The sequence below is a fragment of the Solanum stenotomum genome, chromosome 8 (genome assembly GCF_019186545.1).
Source record: "Solanum stenotomum isolate F172 chromosome 8, ASM1918654v1, whole genome shotgun sequence".
Classification (NCBI taxonomy): Eukaryota; Viridiplantae; Streptophyta; class Magnoliopsida; order Solanales; family Solanaceae; genus Solanum; species Solanum stenotomum.
This window is the reverse complement of record NC_064289.1, coordinates 3,393,910-3,416,365: the sequence shown is the minus strand read 5'-3', so window position 1 is coordinate 3,416,365 and position 22,456 is coordinate 3,393,910. Positions and strand designations below refer to the sequence as shown.

The window sequence follows — 22,456 nt, the reverse complement described above, 5'->3', positions numbered from 1 at the left end:
GCATCTTCTCTAGCCTTTATTTATGATATTATTATTATTCTAAAGCAGAACTCAACGATGGCCCTTTAAGTTGACATCAATTTTCACTTAGACACCTCAACTAAGTTTTGTTCATTTTAGATACCTCATGTCATATCCTGCTATGTCATTTTGACACTTTTTGCTGACATGTCATAGAAAGTGTAATACACTCATTACCAGCGCGTGAAAGGCTTATTTAATCGGGTTTTTTTTCATCTTTTTCCTCATTTTTCAGCCATCATCTCCCAAAACTTAAACTCCTTTTATGGAGAAATAAATTTGATAATGCTACAGACAAAAAAATAAATTTGAACCCATTGGACTTATAATATATTGATATTATAACAATTAAAAAAAGACAATGTGAAGACCCCTACAATCGTAAAGAAGAAGAAAAATGAAAAGTCATGAATTCATGAATAATCTCAAAATAGATTTGAGTAGTGGTATGCGTGGGTTTGTTATTCTTTTCGAGAAGATGATGTGGGTGAGGAAGGGGTTGGGGTTAGTGTGGGTAGATGTGGAGAAGACGCTGGGTGGGTGGGGGAAGAGTGGAGAAAACGCAAGGGTTGGGGTGGAGAAGATGATCTGGGTGGGGTTGGGTTATTTTATTTCTTAAGTTTTTTGGGCAAAAATTCCACATGTCATTCACTCATTGGCCACTTCTTTTTTGTACTAAAAATAATTATTTGAGAATTATTTTTTAGAGATTAACTTCTCTCCACTGACACGTGACAGTGGACAACAAAATTACACTGTCGATTTATTTTTAGAAATATTTATTTCCTTTAATATGTTCACATAATAAAAATATTTAAATAAAAATAATTAAAAAAGTATTATATGGTAACTTAAACTCTAAATTAATTATAGGAGTTTGTTTGGGATTCTTATTTGGTTGTCAAAAATAAGAAGGATTCTTTCACTACTTTCTTGTCCTCGTTATTTTCACCTTGTTCTTCATCAACACCATTGAAGCAATTTGAGACAATCATCAAATAACTTTTTACTCCTTTTTTTCTTTTAAAATAATTTAGACTAATCTTATAAAATAATTATTCATATCTTATTAAGTATTCTTTTCAACATCAAAAACTTTTTGGATTGATGCTTCTATTGCTTCAGACTATATTTTCTCTTCTTAGTTCATTCAATCAACAATACAAAAATTAATTTAAAACGAACTTTGATTCATATACTATCATATGTACTCCAATTTATTTAAATAATACTTAAAGTTGATAGTATAAAAAATATTTGAACGTTCTTTCAAAAAAAAACTTGTTTTAAAAAATAAAAAATGTAAAGAAAAAGAGAAGCTGAAAAATCATAAATCTTTAAATGTAATAATATAATAATTAAATTAAAAGAAATTAGTATTTCTAAAAAGGAACTGACAGTGTAATTTTGTTGTCCACTGTCAGTGGAGAGAAGTTAATCTCTTGTTTTTTATATATATACGCCACATGTCTTTATTTAATTCGTCATTTTGACACGTTATTGGCGAGTGTATTACAAACACTTTATATATTTTACTGATAATTGAAAAAGTGTCAAAATGACACAATGGACCATGACGAGATGTCTAAAATGAACAAAACTTAGTTAAGGCGTCTAAGTGAAAGTTAGTGCCAACTTTAAGGGGCTACCGATGGATTCAACCTTATTCTAATATGTTGTTATTGCTTAATCGAGTTTTACTAACTAATCTCCTCCCCCCCCCCACCCCCCTCCCCAAACAAACAGGAGTAAAAACTAAAAAGCAATTGTGAACTGAGTTGAATATAATTGAGTTGACAAAATGTGAGTTGTTGGCTTCCTTATGTTGTTGTTATGTGAGTAATTTTTGTAAAGAAACTTCCTCGGACTTATTTAGTCAATTTTGTACTATGAAACATTTGGTGGGGAGACTTACAGTCCATTTGCCGTGGCAACTAATCGAATCTTCAAGAATAACTACACAACATTCTTTGTCAACTAATTTAGACAAATTAAGTAGTAGTAATTATACAATGGGTTTTTAATTTGTTTTAGTTCGCACAAGGTAAATATGTAACTTAAGAATTGATTCATAGTAGAAAATAATTTTATATTTTTGATATTTCTATTCTATTATATAGAAGAGTGAAGCCAACCAGGACGACCAAGGGCAAAAGAGTCATTTTGCTTGATAAAACAACTTTCTTACTTTTCGAATATACTTTTCAATTTTCTCAGTTGAGCGATCTAAAATGTTAGATATCAATTGATGAATTCTGTATGTAAACAGTTCTCAAACACCATTGTTAGCTATTTGAGAGAGCTAAGCAATGAGAGGAAACTGAAACTTTTTATTACTAAAAGAATGAATTGTGTTACAAAGATACACACTGTAGAGTATATAGGCTTATACACAGCTGGTAACTAACTACACGTGCCTAACCGACTTCTAACAACTAAATCAAAATATATCTAGATAGGACAATCAATAACTATGCTTCAAGTAATTCCCATTTCATCATTAATTTTGCCTAAATTTTGTTCCCTGTTTATGACTTCTGCTTTTAGTTATCATGTGCAAGATCATAAGTAGCTATGTTTTACCATGTTATTACACTGTTGTGATTGTATTTTATTTAATAGAATCAAGGAGTTGCTTCTAATATAGTATTGGAAGTTGTCAAAGTCTTACCTTTATGGAAAGGGAACCTATTGTCTGTGGTTTCACATCAAAGCTATTTTTTTTATCCATTAATTCCATGAGATACTTATCACCTCCTCTAATACACAAGTTCCAGGTAATTCTGTCCACCATAATTATTATCTTGGACCATAATTAACCTGTAGTATATTCATAATTTTTCCTCTTGAGCATTAATATGATAGTTAGAGAACGTAAATTACTAATAGCTTACACTAGCTCAATTAAACTTAGTTTTTGATGAATATTGATATTGTGCTCTTTGAGAGACTTGAGAGTAATTTTTCTGTTGCATTGATAACAAGTAACAAAAATTATAGTCCTTAAGTCCACACATATGTTTACAGAACATTACTGTGGACTATTGTCTATTTGATTCTCTCACCATCAATTCATGTAAAGATAATCTGTGTGAGTTGCTTTTGCGAAGTGTTTCAATATGTCGATTTATTCTTAAAGAGTGTAATCGCTGATTGTTTCAACAACTGATTCCAAGTAATTTACCAATAAGGTGAAATTCATTTTAACTAATATAAGAATTCTTTGTTGTGTTGTCTATACTTAATTGTTATGTCTTTTGAGGAAGTTTTTCTTAGTCGTAGGCCTATAATTAATATCATAGTTCTTGCATTTCTGCACAAAAATTCTGGACTTCCTAATTTATACATTTGTTTTGTAAGGACTCCAACCCTTCATTACATTTTGCGTTTAAGTGGGAAAAATAAAATACACCTTTAACTGATAAGAGAAAAGAGTCCATTTACGTTAAATGTTGTTCATGTTTACCTAAAATCACAGCCTATCCGATGTTCTTGATACTATTAAGATTAGTACATTTGTGAAATAGAACCTTAAAGTTGTATTACGAATGCAGAGCAGATAAAAAGTTATCTTTAGTGCAACGTAAAGGGCAAAGACAATGCGAAATTTTAATTCTATTATGTAAGGTATAGTATAAAGCTGACTCGACTTCAACATTTTGTATGATTTTCAAATTCATGATTTTTCAAAATGACACCCTCCATATATTATTTCCACTCTTCTACAACTTTGTCTGGCTATCTTATCTTTATTGTGGTTATGAGTAACATGTAATATTCATGGCTTTGGATATACTTCTCCTTCCTTCTTGAATTTCGTAGACAATATTTCATGCTTCTCATAGCTCTAAAATGTATGAAATTTTCTGACGCCTACTTCTGTGGGTCTCTTTTTTTTCCCTTGATTATAATTTGAGATTATATGGAATGCTCATCATATTGAATAGACACCGGATTACACAAAGAGAGTTAGACTTGATTTGTATTCCAAGAAAATAAAGGAGTACTTTCAAGAATATCTTACTATTTTGAGGTATGATTTCCTCTCAACTTTTGCTCAAATCTTTCTTCTTTTCCTGCTATTTTCATCTTAAATTTTCTTATTTGTTGTGTTCATTCTATGGTGACATTTCTCCGTCTATTAATGAAAAATTTTGCGTTGAAGGGAACTTTGATTTAATACGATTTTTCTTGATATTTTTACTGTCACAGTGAAAAGTGCAAGATCAAAACTAAGAATAAAAGCAAAAAAAGGAAACTTAAATATCAAAATTGGCATCTAAGCTGACAGGAGAAAATTTAAGACATGCTTAGCTATGATCTTATTTTGGTTCTGTAACGATAACTGTTGTTTATCCGAAAAATCCTTCTGATTCAGACTCTCAATTAGTGTCTAATCGCTACTCAAAAACGTCCCAAATGGATCTTAATTCAAATCACTCTGCACTGCTGAGGTAGAATTCTGACCACTGAATGTTGTAATTGCTGCTTGAGATGTAGGCAAAAGTGTTGATGAGAACATGCTTGCGGCTGTGTTAGTACCCATGTTTGGCGTTGCAGGCTATTCTTTCGATGTGTCTGGTAAAAATGGATTGTAATGGTTAGTTGGTTTCAATACTGGAATTTGATTATAGTTATTCATATTAGAAATTAGTTTTAGGACACTATTTGAAAACAATGTCAATGAATTTTGATTATACAATTCGTTTAAGTAGAAAGAACTAAAGTTGCTAACGTTGTTAGAGGTGGTAGGTGATGCTTTTGTTTGTGGGGTTGCTTCGAATAATACCATATTCCAACCACTATTTGGACCATTTCTTGATATTGTTCTGGAATCTGGATCTTGACTTTCTTGGAAGGCATTGAAAGATGGCAATGACGATGACAAGGTGAAAGTGTCATAGTTAATGTTGTTAGCAGCAGTATTAGACATGAGTTGTACTGACTTTGTTTGTGAGGTTGCTTAAAATTCTAAATTCCAACCATTGCTTGAAGAAGCCTTAGCAGGTAATACATTCGTTCCATTTCTCGACACCTCTTTTGGTTCTAGATGTTCTGAAAAGGTGTTAAAAGATGTTGATGATGGTATTAAAGCTTCATTTAGTACAACTTCCCATCCTTTGGCTGAACTTGAATCCAATGTAAGCTTTTGTTTCATCTATTCTTGTTTTGCTTCTTTATAGTTATGTTCTTTCGCTTTCTCTGCAATAGAATGTTAATTATGATCCGACTGTCTTGCCTTTTGCTGTCTGCTGTGGTTTATATGTTCCTGCCTTTGTGTAGTATTTCAGGGTGTGGTAAGTATTGCTCTCTTACCATTTTTTTCTTTATAATTTATTCTGGTGTACATGTTGTAAGTTTTTGTTTGTGATATATATTGTAGCTATAATTCATAAATATCAAGTTTCAACATATAAACACACATTAACATTAATCAATGTTATACTCAATTCAAACATTACTTTAGTTTTTTTCTTCATGCCTTTTTCCTTGGAAAATATTCAGTGAAAAATATAGAAAAGTTACAAGAGATAATAGGAATCATAAAATGATTAAAATTTAATAAACACATGCTATAAAAGGGCTAGAAAATGCAGATTGTATAGATTGATGCCACCTGACTAGAAAAATCTCCTTAAATAAATGTGACAATGAGCAAAACTAATGAAGCTTTTTGATGAAGAATGCAATAGTAAGTAATTTTATCAAGCCTGGTTCGATTCGTCAAAGATAATATGTATCTTTGTAGCAGGACAATTATGTTTGATGGCTATAAGAACTGGTTGTACGATACAGAAAACTAGCAAAGAATGAAGTTAACATTCTGATTATATTGTCATTTTTAGATGTTATCTATTAGTTGATACAAGTTCTCTTATGTGTCTATAAGCCTATGGCTTTGGGTGGTTTTCTTTTACCGCAGCTCAGAGAAGTCATCTTGTAGTTGTATAAACTTAAAAGTTTTTTCATTTTTTATTAAGTTAATTTCTTTCGTCTTCTCAGGTGATGGCAGATTTTCAGAGTAACTCCTCTTTGATGTTTTTATCAAAGTTATATGATGCTGTCTTTCTTATTCGACTTATATAATCTTCTTATTACAGTAAATATTTTTCTCTGTGTTTTGTTTCACCTTTGGGGTCGTTTGGTGTGAGGGATAAAAAATAAATAGTGATGGGATAAAAAATTTGTATCTTGTTTGGTTGCTATGTTTGGGGTAACTTATTCCACCATTTATATCATAGTGATGGGATAAGTTATCCCATATACATGGTGGGATAAGTTATCCAGGATAGCTAATCCCGGGATAACTTGTTCCCAACCAAACAACCCTCAGTGTTTCAGTTGTGCTGATCATATTGTCTCCATCTACAATACAACGAAGTGGAAACAGGCTTGATAGTTTTCTGTTTAAAACTAAATAGTTGATCACCTACATTGATATAACAGTAGCAAATGCATATGCTGTTAGAATAGATCATACAAGACTTATATATGTAAACCTTAGATTAATTTGTGCATATGTTCAGATCTCGGTTAGATTAACTTTGTGGCATTGAAGGCTTGTCTTATCTTTACTTCACTAATATAAAAGGAGACTATCAGAAAGCAAAAAGATGTGTTATAATCTTTTGTTACAAACGACATATAATTTAATTAATTGCCGATTGTTGGGCCCATGCGCAAGATTATCTAGTAGTTATAATAAAGAAGAAAAATATTTAATGGTTATTATTAATTATATATAAGAAAATAAATAATAAAAATGAGATTTAGTAAAAGTATGACAGATTGGATTATAACCCATTATTTAGCTTATATATTGATTCAACCTCTTTCAATTCAAGAAATATTTAAATTGCTTAATGGCTCATTCATTTGTTAAGTGGAATCTATTAAGAGTAAAATGAGAATGATGAAATGGACTAAAATAGAAAGGATGCCATCAAAATTGAGATAATAAAAATATTAAATTCAACTTAAATTGCTTTTCCATTAATAATGTGAAACAATAATAATAATAGACAATGACTGAACCAAAAAGACTATTAGCCATTAAAATGGGTTTTAGTTACGTTTATATGCACTTCAATTTTAAGGAATGGACTTAAAACTAATTTTTAATCATAAAAGCTAATCTCATGAGAAAAGATTATCAACCAAGAACATGTAAGAACTCGTCCCGTCAATGAATATGGAACTTAACATTCTTCCATACATCCAAAATTGAATAAGTAAAATTTTAACATTGCAAATTCAGGATCTTATTTTATATCATATTAAAAATAGACATAAAACCTAATTAATCACAAATTTTATATCATATTTCAATAATGTGAAAGGTACAAGTCAGCGTCACAAGCTCTTCATTGACTTGTTAAACGAACCATTTCAAATTTTGAACCTTCTAATTCAATGAACCTTTTAAACCTTTGAACCTTTTCAACTCTATTTATCAAAATATGATTTTTCAACTCTATGAACTGCTGTTTTGTCACCAATTTAACATATGGATTTAAAATGTGAACCTTTTCAACTCGGTTTAACAATTTATTTTCTCAGTTCAACAATGAGTGTTTTCATATCTATGAACCTTTCTTTTTTTTTTTTTCCAACCTAATGAACCTTTTCAAAATTAGTACTATAATACCCTCTTTGTTTCTTAGACATATTTTTTTTGGTCCATTCACTAAGAAATGACTTTTTCATAATTAAAAATAATTTAATTTTGAAATTCATTTTTCATTTAATGAAATGATTTATTGTCATGTGGAGTAAATGGTTAGTGAGTATTTTAGATTATAAATTCAAAACTCTTCCTTTCGTTTTTATTTGTCAAGTCAAATAATATCATGTAAATTAAAATAAAAATTGGAAAAAAGGTACAGATGTCAGCTTTTGTACATTATATTTGGAGTGGACCATTTTAGTGTCCACGTAAGCACTCCAAAAAGCGAGATGCGAATTTCTTGAATAACCACTCCACAGCCTTGTGAACCAAGTAACTGGAATTTACAATTTGGTCCTTTTTTGAACTGTTATAAAGGTGCCCTTGCCCTCCCTTTAACTCATTCATAAATCATCAACCTCTTCATTTTAGTGAAAATCTCTATTAGATATCCAATTTCAAAAGCTCTGTTTTACTCTGTCCTGCTCAACACAAAAATCCTTTTTCTTTTTCTTTAGAATTGATCAAAACCAACAAAAAATATGTATATGGAAAAATCAGCGATCAAGTCAAACCAGAACCTTTGCTTTCCTCGAAGAAGGGGACAAGTCAAAATGAAGATTTTGAAATCTATGGTGAAATCAGCTGTTGGATTGGCTTCTATGAGGAGTCAATCAGGAAGGGGAGGGTCCGGGTCCGGGTCTTCGACACCATCCACAGCAACCCCTAGTGGTTACGATTCTGATAGGTGAAATCACACGGATCAATTATCGCAAAGAAAGGGATGATATTTCTCATTTGGATGTGGGAATTTTACGTTCCCCTGTTTTCTTCACTGGCTTCATAAGCGCGCTCGCCTTGAAAATACTTTTTTTAATCTGTCGGATCAGCAGTGGTTTTATATTTACCTTGTGATGTGACTTTAATCCGAGCTAAAGATTGGAGGTGGAGGTATCTTCGCTTGGATTATTCGTTAAAGACGAAGGCTATGATGTAATGTACTATTGATTCGATTTGTTTCGTTTTCAATTTCTCTGTGTAATACAAGTGAAAGTAAGCCTGTTTACTGTTTTTTGTTTTGGTTAATTGGAGTATTGTTTTACTCCATTTGTTTCAGCACTTCTTGGGTTGTATTTTAATATATATGATTGATTTCATTTCAAATGGAATTATTTATATTTGGATATTGATGTGATATTTGTTTCAAAAAACAAAAAAAAAAATGTGATACTCCATTTGTTTCTCTATAAGTATAACATATTTCTAACTTTAAAGTTGTTTATCCTGTTTTTATAATAATAATAATAATAATAATATATGATGTTTTTCAATGTTAATAATTTTTTAATGAAAATTGAGAAAACAAGCTCTATAATATAAAACACGCCCTTTATCTATGTGATTGATAAAATTTATAGACTTTGCTATAATGTTTTGAAGTTCGGTCACTTTAATCAGCAACATAAATCATTTTGAAGCAAGGAATTTTCATATGACACTCGTTGCTAATTTTTTATTCATGATTTTTTTAAAAATTTAAAATTGGGCAAGCCCTTTTTATTGAATAGACCACAATTATAAGTCAAAAATAAAATACATGATAATATATAAAAACTAAATCTAATTTACTTGAAATACAAGTTTGTTTTAATTTTAAATTGAATTTCACTAATAAAATTTATAATTTTGCAATTGACTTTAATACGATAGGTAGTTTGCGATTTTCAAGTGAAGTTAATAATTTTAAAGTAATAAAAAAAAATTTCATGGCTTAATATAAGGCTCAATCACCACTCATTGCAAAACACTTTTTTATAATTTATGATAAAATATCACTTTTTTTTGTTTAATTTTAAAGTTATGAATTTTTTTTCGGAAAACACAAAAGTTTGAGAAAGTGAAATACAAGTCCAATAAACCAATCGGGTTTTATTATTGAAAAGATTCAGGACAAAGGGGATTACACGATCAAAAAGAGAAGATGAAAATTCTTCAGATTTTAAGAAGAAAGCTCTCTTCTTCGCAGATTCGAAGCACAGCTACTCCTTCACTATCTTTGGCTTTCTTCTATCGTCAACTTCACTCCTCTTCCAATCCGTACTTAATTTATCTCTATCTCTTATTAGTACATGTGTTTTTGCTTTAGTTTTTATGAGAATCTATAATCTCTTGATGCAGAGCTTCATTCGGCGTCGCGTTCGACATTGATGGCGTTTTGCTCTGCGGCAGCAACCCTATCGGCGGCTCTCCTCGAGCTCTCAAACGCTTCTATGATGATTCCGGTACGATGTCGTTTCGACTATCACATTTAGTTTATCTTTCTAATAGAATATTGTGATTATATAATGTTTGTCACAAGAGGTAATGAAAATGAAATTAAGAATTTTATTAGCTACAACTTAGCAATTGTAGGTGCCTACTTATTATGAAAATGCCGAGATAACAATCTGTTTATATGTTTAAGGTAAAATGTGTACTGGATGTGGGAAAATAAAGAGGTATGATGGATAAATGTTCAATTTTTTTATTTTTTGTTTTGTTTTAGCTCCTCTAAAAGAGACTTTAGTAATATTCATGATCTTATAAGGCGTCGAGGTTGATGCAAGAGAAAATGAGAATGATATTCCAGAATAAGTTCTAGCCACACATTCATTTTTCTTTTCCATTTATTACCCGCGAGCTTGATATATTTTCTTAATTGTTGATGTATTTGGCATGATAGAAAATGCTTGAAGAAACTATATTTCTTAGCAAAGTCATTTTTCAATGTTCGGTTATCAAGAATTGTAGAAAATTTCCATCAAAAGGGGGAAAGTGATATGCACTGGAGTGATTTTTCCTTACAAAATATCTGAAATCACATGCATTTAGACAATGTTATCGATCTTGTGATATGAAGTTGTCCTCTCCTCTGTGATGTTGTAGCATTACCATCTAAATACTACTGATTCATACTTTTATGGGCTTGGAGCTATATATAGGCACTTTTTGTTGGTAGCCCAGATCAGGTAGGTTAACTTCAGTAGCTTTTTGATTGTGCAGGTACTCTGAAGGTTCCCTATGTATTCTTGACCAATGGTGAGTGGTTGATGTAACCTGTTCTTGTTCAACATCCATTTGGTAGCATTGCAACTGGTTTCGTGCCTTCATTCTTTAGCTACTTAAAGTAACAGTGCCATAAATGCAATAATTTAAGTTCTACTTATCAATTTCTGGAGTAGGATGAATCATGGCTTTAGAAGATATCTATCTCAATTAACTGGGGTATCTAAACTTGTAGTGTCCTGTAACATTAATTGGGGTTTCACTGGCCTACTTTTTCCAAACTCTCATACGAAACAATAATTTGTGAATAATGAGAATCCTTGTTGAAATGAGAAAAGTTAGTATTGTAGAAGAGATTTTTTAGGTGGTTGAAGTTGTTGATACCAATATCCCTTAAACCATTGATGACTCATAGGATGTTAGTTCTCTCCCCAATGAATATGTTTTGGCAGTTCTATGAATACATAAAACCCAATGTCATCGGTTAGTATTTGGTTCCTAATTTCAAAGGGAGATGAGTGCTGGATTTTCTACAGAAATATCTCTTGATTAGGACATTCCAAAGTCTATCAGCTTCCATGCTGGTTTCGCATTTGCATTCATTTTGTCTTTGGTTTCCACTTTTTATACCTAGCAAAATTGAGTGAAATTTAAAAACATGCACTTTTTTCATGTGTTTTATGCATCAGGTGAACATGAACTAGGTCTATCGATAAACTTATTAAAAAAAAGAATTAGGTTTATTGATGGAGCTCTTTTATTGGATCTCATGATAGAGATTGAATGAAAAATAATGCCAAATAGGTGGAGTGGCATCTTTCACTTAGTAGAATCACAGTAAATATTAATTCATCATAGACTAGTTCTCCTATCTGAATGATTCATTTTTCCTTCTATGACTCATTGAGGCAACGTTATTATAACCTACTGTTCTGGACTTTGGAGTAGTAGGCATGCGTTTTGAGAGCTTATTACTTTATCAGACGTAAGGGGCTTAATGTGGTCTTTTATATTCAATAGGAGGTGGTGTTCCTGAATCTAAAAGAGCAAAGGAGTTGGGAAGTTTGTTGGATGTTAATATCCTACCTTTACAGGTATACTACTTTTGAGAGACATAGTGGTGAAGTTCTTTCTGATTATCCAAAATTAGTATTGTCTTGATTATAACTGCTCTTTCTCTTCAACAATTGGATCTTTCCATGAGTTGGTAGTCCTATAATGTGCTACTTGCTCCATGCTTAAAGTCTCTCGTGCATTTTGTTTGCTTGAATGGATCTGCAGGTTATACAGGGGCATTCACCGTTCAAACAGTTGATGAGAAGGTAATCTTTTGTTTGGTAGATTTCATTCCCCAATTTTCCGCATTCAATATATAATAAAGAACAGTTAGTAGAAGAAAACAAAGATGGCTATTTCTTATGTGCAGGTTTTCTTATACAAAATATTATGCGAAAGGATGTGCTTTCTTCTGAACTGAAATTAATAGCAATAAACTTCGGAAGCACCTAAAAAGCATGTGGCTTGATTACCAGTATGCCAACTCCACATATTTGAAAGTAGGACATAGCTTAGTTGATAGAAGTACCAGCAGGTCTTTAATAAATTGATCACTTATGAATAATAAACATAACTACAGTTTAAAAAATGGCTGTTTTGTTTGAATAAAAGAAAGGAAAGAAAAAGGTTAGCAATGGTTATCCATGCAATTAGTCTTCTAGAGCTGACTTAGGAAGTGCACGTAAAATTTTCTCCTGTCCCGAGTTGGGTGTCCAGAAATGTTTTAGTATGGATATTCAATTTGAATGATGAAATAATGCCTTAACCAGAAAATACTTATCTCATTTATTAAGTGATTTTATGTATTAATTTTAGTGACTTGCAAAAGCTAAAAGTGCTGAAGTTCCTATTGTTTGTCTACTTGAGTGTTTGTTGGTGCATCGCGTATGAGAACTGAGAAGTGTTAGATACAGGCACAACAACCAAAGTTAAGAGCCTATAGTGTAAGCGTATATACTACAGATATAGATTTGCAGGATGACACAATAAGGTTACAAAGCTTTATCTGCTGGAACTAAAGCTGTTTACGTTAATAAGAAATCTCAAGTTTGAAAGATCAAAATTTGCTTTGGTTGTTTTTAATAAGTTAAATCCATGTTAACAGATTTGAGAATGAGCTTATTGTTGCTGTTGGAAAAGGAGAACCCGCCGAAGTGATGTCTGAATATGGTTTTAAGTAAGCTCCCTGGCTTTGCACTTTATAGATGTAGGTTGAGAGTGCAAACCTCAAATGCTTAACAATTTCAACGTGATATACTACTATGCTTTAAATTTCAGAAATGTTCTCTCCATAGATGAGTATGCATCTTGTTTTGACAACATTGACCCATTGGCACAATACAAAAAATGGACAGACAAGCTGGATGGTAATCAGAGTAGCAAGTCTAAGCATACAGCTTTGAGCAATGATCCATGCTCGCAGAGAGTGGCGGCGGTCTTTGTTGTTAGTGATTCTGTTGATTGGAGCAGGGACATCCAGGTATTCTTCTTTATAATTAGTGATTTGCAGATACAACTTGTCAATCAGATTTATCCATCAATATTTGGCCAATAATTTTTTTTTTGAAACTTAATATTTGGCCAATAATTTTTTTTCTTATATTTTTTATTTCCTAATCTATGTTTCCCTTTGATTTGTGAAGTCCCTGTCAGATTCATCCAACTCCCAGAAATCTTGTCTGTTCCTTTTATTTCTTATTTTTTTGTGCATTTGCATGCATCTCCATGTCTTACTACATGAAATTAATGTGCTCAAATTTGCTTTCACTCCACCTATTGTAGTTTTTCAATTTTAACTAGAGAATTCAATTTTAGGTTCTCTGTGACATTCTAAGGACCGGAGGGCTGCCAGGAAAAGAGATTGCACACCAGCCACCACTCTTTTTTGCAAATGATGACCTTGCCTATCAGGTTTTCCAATGCTAAATAGATCTGATTGTCCTTGCTTTCCTCAACATATTCATAGAGAATGTAACCTTTGCTATCTAACTTTCACTCTAGGCCTTGTTTCCATCTGAACGACTTGGCATGGGTGCTTTCAGAATTGCAGTAGAATCCGTCTTCAATGCGTGAGGCTCATTTCCAAATATCTTGAGACTTGATATAATATCTGATAATTGAGAAAGTAGCTTGCATATAGTGTCGTTATCATGCTCTGATTATAGATCAGCATAAATATTAATATTACATTTCACGTAAGATGGGTATAGAGATGATGTAAATGAAACTGCACCTTACAGTAATGCACTTCTGAGAGTAGTTTTTGTTGCAGTATCCATCCTGCTGCTCTGAAGTATACGTCATATGGGAAACCAAATCCTTCTGTATTTAAAAATGCGGAGACAGTTCTGATGCATGTTCTACAATCATGTCACACTAACCATCAAGTTGATGATAGAAAGCAGTTTTTCAAAACCTTATATATGATTGGTGATAATCCCTCTGTTGATATCAAAGGAGCTCGACAGGTTTGTTCTCTGATTTATTTAAGCTGCTACTCAGCTATTTCATGAACTGCATATAATTCTGAATCTTACCTTTAAGGCTGGAAGTCCTTGGTTCTCTATTTTGACAAGAACTGGTGTCTTCAAGGGGAAAGAAAATCATGACGATTTTCCAGCAGATCTGGTGAGTAAATGACATATTTGACCTATGACTGCATCTACTTTTTTCTTTATACAATAGTGCATAACTGCTTTCTCTTTAATTCCCTCTGCAATCACCCACTCGATCTGGAAAATTAATTTGTAAAGCTAATAAGTGGATGGATGATATTCACTCACATATTTCTAGTATGGTCCATTTCTGGACCGCCATTAAGCAAGTATAACGATGTTCACTAAGGACACATTTCCCAAACATGATCTTCATTTGGTGCAGGTTGTTGACACTGTGGAAGAAGCAGTAGACTACATTTTGAGCAAGGAGTGTATCTCATGATGCACATCTGGTAAAACTCTCACCTTGTTTCTACCTTTATGTTAATCGGACTAATTTCCATGAGGAAGATGGTGGTCGTCCTAGCTTTACAGATAAACATTTATATGCCTCTTTTTGGCGAGTGACTTTTTTTTTTCTTTTCAAATTTATTCTTGTTGCAATAAAGCATTGGTGAGAGCTCTGCACCTGTTGAAGAAACAGGTGCCGCAAATCTAATTCTTAGATCTGAGAGTGAAGTACATAAACATTTTAGCATGTCACTCCCAGATTCCAGTTGATTCATACTCCAGATCATTTCTTGTTGTAAACGATCTTGATATCTGTTTTTGTCAGAATGTCATTGTTAATACTCTATGATTAAAGCTTCAAAATGTTTTTGTTAGGGGTGCTTAAAAATACAAATAAAATGGACCAAAGATAGTATTAATACTAACAATAAGTATACAACGCCAGCAAATTGCCACAGCTGGTTAGAATTAGAATACATTCACTATGTTATTTTAAAAGGGTCTCAAGTGGTTTGTATCATCAGTAAACGATTTTTTGAATTCCTATCAAGTGATAACTATGTTATTTTATTTTTAATTAGTTGGAGGTTCCAACTCCTTTATTTTAGAAATAGTAATTGATTTTTGACTATATCTTGATTTTTTCTTTTAAAATAAGAAAAAGATTATGGGGTGACAAATCTTCTAAATTTATATATAATCTTGGTCGGAGAAAAGTCGGAAAAATCTAGAAGGAGATAATAATATAATATTAATTCACTAATAAATCATAAGACATCTGGAGTGTTGCAAATATCTTTCAAATCTATAAATACGTGACACGACAACTTAATAAATAAACAAAATGCATGGCGCAGCATATGAATAGCTATTTTTTCATTTAAAAGTTTGATTATAGTTGTGAGTCATTTTCATAAAAAAAAAAAAAGACATTCCATTTAGTTGCAACATTTTCTCAACATAAATTGTTTGACTAGTGCTCAGTAGCTAGCTTTGCTAACAATTTTAAAAGAAAAACAATCACCCTCGTTTCAGTCTTAATCACAACGGTAAAATGTTGATTATTAGGAATTTGTAAACTAGACGCAACTATACGTGCACTCTTATTTGTCACTTCATTTGTAGTTAATCAGCATTAACAATTTGTAAATTAAATAAAAGATATAAATCATATTTAGACAAGTTCGACGACTGGGAAGGTATTGACAAAGAAAATTGATCTCTGATCTCCCTCGTGAGATACTACCTGCTGCACCAGCTCAACTGCCTTTACAATTCTCACTCAATAATATTACTCCATATCAGTTAGTTTAATGTATGTTATTTAGGTGATCCATAATCGTCTTCTTTTGAGTTTAAATTAAGGGCATAGTTTGATTTGCGAAATCACAAACCAAGTTTACAACATTTGTCTCTTTACATTTTTATCCACTTTTTAATATTATATATAAGAATGAAAAGGTTCGAATGTATTGTATGTTGTAGGTTATATATTCATTCATTTTGTGTTTTTTCTTGTCATGAAAAATTAAAATAGTCAATATATAGTTGGATTTGGTGGATCAACAGAACAAGACTATACCAATAACCAGAGACGTAGCTGATTGAATATCATTTTTATCTTTTTATTTCTTTCTCAGAATTCAATATTTTTATTTTACAGCTGGGCCGCGGCTGTATTTTTTTTTTTTTTATAAAATAAATAAATAAATAATTAATTATCAATATAGTAATGTACTAGTCCTTTTCTTGACAAAATAGAAAATGAAGTAGTACAGTTGGTAGAGAACATTTTGTTAAAAAATAATTATGAGGGCAAAACAAATTACTAGAAAAGAACAAATGGGCATACGTTCATTTGAGTAGGAGTATTGAACATAAACCAAAATACCAAATCGAATCATAAAATAAAATCAAATAAAACAAATTGTGTGGTTTGCTTAGGTAGTGAACTTTATTTTTTTTAAAATCATATACTCCATAAACAAATCGAACCAAATTCAATCATATATATAATATTTATCTTATAGAAATTTTGTAATTACTTTATACAATTTTTATATTCTTGCTCCGCTCTTTTTTAACGTGATTTGTTTAATATATAAAACACTTACATTTTGGTAATGATCAAGTTTTATTTGTTTTTTTTTCTACTACACGAAGAGTAATTTTAATTCTGACATATTGGTTTTTTAAAATTATTTTTTCTGCTGGTGGACTTATGTTATTTATTCTATGCTGATTTTTCCCTCTCTTTGTTGTGTTCTCTTTCAATTTTGTTCCTTTCCCTAATATTCAACCAAGGAATGACATCTTTTGGTCAAAACCTACCTACAATAATAAACAATTTGAGTAACTTGACAGATTTTCACTCGTTTATTAGCTCTCAAATGAAAGCCGCGTTGGAGAAGATGAGCCTTTTGAAGTTATTTTCGGTGTGATTTGTAGATTATGTGTTCGAGTCATGGAGGAAATCGCATTACATAGGTTATCTATATCATATTTATTGTAGTGCGATTCTTTTCGGACCTTGTTAACCGAGATGTTTTATACGTCAAACTATTTTTTTACTCTTTTTGTTGTAGGGCAAATACATAATTTTTATTTTATTTGACAAGTTTTTTAGTAATTAATTTAAAAAGAAAAATATATATATGTGTTGATTTTAAAATAAGTTAATTTAATCTTTATATTTTAAATTTGACAATATATTTTTTAGTAGTTCGATTGTTTTTTCTTAAATTTTGATGAGATTACACCAGAGGATGAATTCAATGTTTATAAGATGGAAGATTCTTAGCATTAAACTTATTATGTACTTAAAGTTATATATTTATATTTAATAATATATAATAAATTTAATAAATTTATGTTTTGTATCGAAAATACTGAATTCATATGAATCTGTTACGGATACATTGGATCTACCCCGATGAGACAGCAATTGTTGATGAGTCAGCTATGACGACGAGATATATTGATGTGACTTTCTAATATGATTTGACCAAAAAAATCTAGGTATTATTACGTGGCATTTAATTTGAGGATCAGCTGTACCAGAAAAAACTATGTTACACATTTGCACCACAAATACAAAAACCCCAGAAAAAGAGTAGCTTCTTTTTTAATTTAACAAATAAACGTATAAAAAGGTTAAAGCTATGTGTTCTCTTTCTTCATTTTTCTCTTCTTTCTCTCTTTTAAAGTAAGGCAAAAAAAAAACTGAGAGTTTTGTAACTCTTAAATCATTTATTATTATTATTTGAGAAAAAAAGAAGAAGAGAAAAATAGTTAGTAAGAAAGTGAGAGTAGATATATTTTTGAAGAAATTAAAATCATGGGGTGTTTTCCTTGTTCTGGAGATGGAGATACATCAGTGAAGAAACCAGAGAAAAAGATATTTCAAACAAGTAGTAATCATAAATACAAAAGGGTTGAACAGCCACAGCCTAAACAAGGTATTTATATTTTCAAATGATTTGGTGAAATTTTTATGGGTTTTTTTTTTGATTTGGAAAGATTGTTCCTTTTTTGTGCATTTGGAAAATTTCAATGTGGGGTTGTTGGAATTTGATCATATTTTGAATTTTCCAAAACCAAATTTTGTTTTTGTGTCCTGTTTTATGGATCTTGAATTATTATTGTTGCATGCATCTACGATTTTTTAAATCTTTTTCGATATAGATAATGATTTGATGAAATATTTTATGGTTATTTTCCACGAATGTGTTTGGTATATTAAGGCAATTTTCCATAAGAAAAAATGACTTCCATCGTACCAAATATATATTATTTCCATTTTTTAAAAATTCCTGGGAGCTTTTTGTTTTTTTGATGACACAAACCTACAAACTTAATATTGGTGGGGAGGATGTGCACCATCTGAGCAAACATCGTCTTGTCTACCTTATTGCTTTGATTTTCGTTTCAGGTTCTATTTTTTTGCTAATTTTTTTTATGACAATCCGGTAGGAGAAGGGGATTACAAGGTGGGGAATTGAACCCTCATTAACAAGGTGAAAGTTTGCTTAGCCAACTAATTGAGCTATTAAGACCCCTCGTTTTATGTTTGCAAATAATGTCTTCGATATATTTATGTGGCTCTATGCCTATTTCATTCTTTCATGTTTACAGGATTCTGAAACTTTTGATGTCTTTTTTTGAGATGTTCATGGAAGGAATTAGTAAAAAAAAAAAATTGTTTTTTTCCTGATAAGGAGGAGGTTGAACATTCTGATTTCTGATTCAGGGTGTTGTCTAGTGTAGCGGATTGACAACAATTTGAGAACAACATTTCTTGGTTCTTTGGACTTTTCTCTGTATATGTTTGATTTTTTTCAAAAAGTTTGGTCCTTTCTCTGTATGAATCTTTTTTTGCTTCTTTGTGTACTACAAAATTTGAGGATCTTGCTGGGATAAGTATTTTGGCCGTTTACTATCCATGTGCTCTTCATTCTTTTTCTCCCTCCTTCAAGTGAGTCCTCCTTTATTTAAACTCCCATCTTTTTGGTGTCTCTTGTTTTATCTTGTTCAGTAGTTACACCGGTGGCTAGTCAATTTAAAGTTGTGAAGAATGAAGAGGGTAAAATTGCAAATCGATCTATGTCTAAGAAAGAAGGGGGTTATAGTAACATCCCTCCCACAGATGGGAAAACAGGTGGTGCTAAGGCACAGAGGTTTAAATTCGATCAATTAATAGCTGCAACAGAAGATTTCAAGGAAGATTACTTCTTGGGAGAAGGAGGTTTTGGCAAAGTATATAAAGGTCATTTGGTGGATACTGGTGAGGTCAGCTCGACGCCATTCTTGTCGTGATACTTATCATTCTCCCTTACCTTAAAGTCTTTAATACACAACAGGATTGTTTGAATATCTCTCCTCCTTTTATGAACTTATATCCCCTCCAATCTTTGCAAAGTCATTTGAAGTAAGTGAGTGGTTTAGCATTAGGTATAGTTGGTGGCCTGAATCTGTTTATCTTTTATTTTCTTTTCCAATGCAGATTGTAGCCATCAAACAACTTGATCCAAATGGATGCCAAGGAGTTAGGGAATTTGTTGTTGAGGTACAGACACTAAGTAAGGCTGACCATGCTAATCTTGTTAAACTAATTGGTTGTTGTGCTGAGGGAGATCAGAGGCTATTAGTCTATGAGTATATGTCTCTTGGTTCGTTGGAAGACCATTTGTTTGGTATGTTATCATTGCCTACTTTTCATGTTACTTTATTCCAATCTTAGCTTCCTCCATCCTGAGAAACATGCTTATTTCTTTCGACTCTTTGTGATGAGTCCATTTGCTTTGCTTCTTTCAATGTGTGCAGACCCCTGGCCAAATCAAAAACCTCTTGATTGGAACATTAGAATGAAGATAGCTGCAGGTGCCGCAAGGGGCCTGGAATATTTACATGACAAGATGAATCCTCCAATTATTTACCGTGATCTGAAATGCTCCAATATTCTACTTGGTAAGGAGTTCCACCCTAAGTTATCTGATTTTGGCTTGGCTAAAGTAGGTCCTAGTGGAGACAAGACCCATGTTTCCACCAGAGTGATGGGCACATATGGATACTGTGCACCAGATTATGCTATGACTGGCCAACTGACATTCAAGTCAGATATCTACAGCTTTGGGGTTGTTCTTCTGGAGATAATCACAGGCAGGAGAGCGATTGACTATACAAAATCTGCTGCGGAGCAAAACCTGGTTTCTTGGGTATGTTCCTTTGATCTCTTATTGTTGCCATGTTATATATTTTTGTCGTTATACTGTGGTAAGACCTGATTTATCCTTACCTCCTAGCTACTGAAGTTAACCATCATTCTCATTTCTGCACCTAAATGGATCCAAGAAATGGATGTCCCTAAACTACTTCCAGTATTGTTTTTTGAACAAGTCTTTAGTCATTGTTTATCAGATTGGAGGATGTATTTGGTTTTAAATATATAGTTTTCTGTCTGTTCTTTTCCTCACAAACAAAAGCCTGGTATTTAAGTGGAGAAGGGTTAAGGGGTGGCCCTTCATCCACCAAGTTTCGAACTGTGCCCACGGCCCTTGGAGATTTCTCCATCATCAAAAGGAAAATTGCAGTTTTCTGCTTAGAAGAGTCGATTTGCATTTACCTGAATCATCCTTCCTTTTGGTACAAATATTATGGTGTCATGTACTGGTTTGTAGTGTCTTTAATTTTGATGTCGTTCTGTCTGCACTGTCCTTGAATGCAGAGGCGTATTCAGGATTTATAGATAATGGGTGCACTATTATGAAAAGGTGGATCTAAGACATAAATTTGATCGGTTAGATTCTTTTTACTGAAAACCATTAAAATTTTAAAATTATAGGTCCAAAATTAACTTTTATTTATCCAAACTAGTTACAAAATCTTAGAAAGAAAACTAAAACAAGATAGATAAAATATTCAAATTTCTAACCTCACCTAGAGAGGTGCACCCAATCATCATCGTACTACATTATATGATACTTCGAGTCTGGGTTCACACATTAATATTTAAATATTTTTTAAAAATATAACACTACTATATATGATTTCGGGAGGGGACCATGGGTTCACGTGAACCCGGTGACCCCCTCTTGTATACGCCCCTGCTTGAATGGCATCTTACCCTATGCATATAGTCTCAGTGATGTGCAGGTGCCTTCTAGTTCAGAGTTCTGATGAGTGACTAGAGAAATACAGTTTAACACAGACTTGTTAAGGATAAACATAATGTTGTTCTATCTGATATGCATTTTGCTTTTGCAGGCAAGACCATTATTCAAAGACAGGAAAAAATTCTACAAAATGGCAGATCCAGCACTTGATGGTCACTATCCAATAAGGAGCTTATACCAAGCTCTTGCAATTGCTGCAATGTGTGTCCAGGAGCAACCTAATATGCGTCCTCCAATTGTTGATATCGTCACTGCTTTGAGCTACCTTGCCTCCTTAAAGTATGACCCTGAAATCGAGCCTCCTATCCGGAAGTCATACAAAAGTCAATCTCCTCAGAAATCTATAAACAATGAAGAAACCTGGTAATGTGGTGATGGAAATGATACAACAAAGCTTGAGGACTAAAATAAGAACTGAAACACACACAAATAGAAGTGGTTGTCAACTTTTTTGTGTCATATGTAAACTAAAGATGCCGCTTTAAAATCATAGATTGGACATAATAAAACAATGCCTCCTTTGCATATCTGGTGCAAATGCAAGCTCCAGTGCATAGCATATATAATATGTAAAAGTTCTATGCTTCTATGATATACTGAGAAAAAGTAATCAGCTTAGAAGTGTTAGCAAGAACAATTTAAAGCCAATATACATATATTTTCTACTAGCTATTCCAATGTAGTACAAAATGCTTGGCGATATGCAAACGAGAAGGAAGATATGGATCTCACATAAATGTATGGAAAAAATTTAATGTAACATTTTCATAACAGATGATGAGATAGGAAACATCAGGTGCTATGGTTCACGTGTCTGGGCTCTGGCGTTGTAATCGAGGCTGATTGGAGGAAGGTCGGTGTGAGACTTGAGACTGCTTGTTGACTCTTTAAGCAGATGTCTGCTGTGATGAATACATTCAGAAATAGTTGTTTCTAATGATCATTGCAACTATACTTACAAGTCATTCTCTATTCCCTTTGTTCCTAATAATCTTTTTGAGTACTTAAGGATTACACTTTTTGCTATTGATAAGATTGCAAAGTCACTT

General features: G+C 32.2%; 2 protein-coding genes across 5 annotated transcripts; both read left to right on the top strand.

The window, feature by feature from the left end:
* Nucleotides 1-9,591: 9,591 nt before the first annotated feature.
* Nucleotides 9,592-15,150, top strand: LOC125873293 (uncharacterized protein YKR070W). 3 transcript variants are annotated; one of them, XM_049554203.1, is made up of 13 exons: nt 9,592-9,784; nt 9,866-9,969; nt 10,730-10,765; nt 11,753-11,826; nt 12,014-12,054; nt 12,894-12,965; nt 13,067-13,268; nt 13,604-13,699; nt 13,790-13,857; nt 14,061-14,256; nt 14,333-14,416; nt 14,669-14,738; nt 15,112-15,150. In XM_049554203.1, the coding sequence occupies exons 1-12, from the start codon at nt 9,669-9,671 to the stop codon at nt 14,726-14,728; spliced, it is 1,149 nt and encodes a 382-aa protein (XP_049410160.1). In that variant the 5' UTR covers nt 9,592-9,668; the 3' UTR covers nt 14,729-14,738; nt 15,112-15,150. The 3 variants fall into 3 exon arrangements, with proteins under 3 accessions (XP_049410160.1, XP_049410159.1, XP_049410158.1); XM_049554202.1 differs by lacking the exon at nt 15,112-15,150 and adding an exon at nt 14,895-15,083; XM_049554201.1 differs by lacking the exon at nt 15,112-15,150 and having other exon boundaries at nt 14,669-15,083.
* Nucleotides 15,151-17,925: 2,775 nt separating this feature from the next.
* Nucleotides 17,926-21,919, top strand: LOC125873292 (probable serine/threonine-protein kinase PBL7). 2 transcript variants are annotated; one of them, XM_049554199.1, is made up of 5 exons: nt 17,926-18,194; nt 19,271-19,524; nt 19,739-19,928; nt 20,059-20,450; nt 21,499-21,919. In XM_049554199.1, exons 1-5 carry the CDS (start codon nt 18,074-18,076, stop codon nt 21,772-21,774), a joined length of 1,233 nt encoding a protein of 410 aa, XP_049410156.1. In that variant the 5' UTR covers nt 17,926-18,073; the 3' UTR covers nt 21,775-21,919. The 2 variants fall into 2 exon arrangements, with proteins under 2 accessions (XP_049410156.1, XP_049410157.1); XM_049554200.1 differs by having other exon boundaries at nt 17,936-18,194; nt 19,274-19,524.
* Nucleotides 21,920-22,456: the final 537 nt, after the last annotated feature.

What these genes read in the sequence shown, in the direction of transcription:
- LOC125873292 (XM_049554199.1), top strand. Translation starts at nt 18,074, where the DNA reads ATGGGGTGTTTTCCTTGTTCTGGAGATGGAGATACATCAGTGAAGAAA. An exon ending in ACAGCCACAGCCTAAACAAG is followed by an intron (nt 18,195 to 19,270) that starts GTATTTATATTT and finishes TATCTTGTTCAG; the next exon opens with TAGTTACACCGGTGGCTAGT. An exon ending in AGCAAAACCTGGTTTCTTGG is followed by an intron (nt 20,451 to 21,498) that starts GTATGTTCCTTT and finishes TTGCTTTTGCAG; the next exon opens with GCAAGACCATTATTCAAAGA.
- LOC125873293 (XM_049554203.1), top strand. Translation starts at nt 9,669, where the DNA reads ATGAAAATTCTTCAGATTTTAAGAAGAAAGCTCTCTTCTTCGCAGATT. An exon ending in ACGCTTCTATGATGATTCCG is followed by an intron (nt 9,970 to 10,729) that starts GTACGATGTCGT and finishes TTGATTGTGCAG; the next exon opens with GTACTCTGAAGGTTCCCTAT. An exon ending in ATGATGACCTTGCCTATCAG is followed by an intron (nt 13,700 to 13,789) that starts GTTTTCCAATGC and finishes CTTTCACTCTAG; the next exon opens with GCCTTGTTTCCATCTGAACG.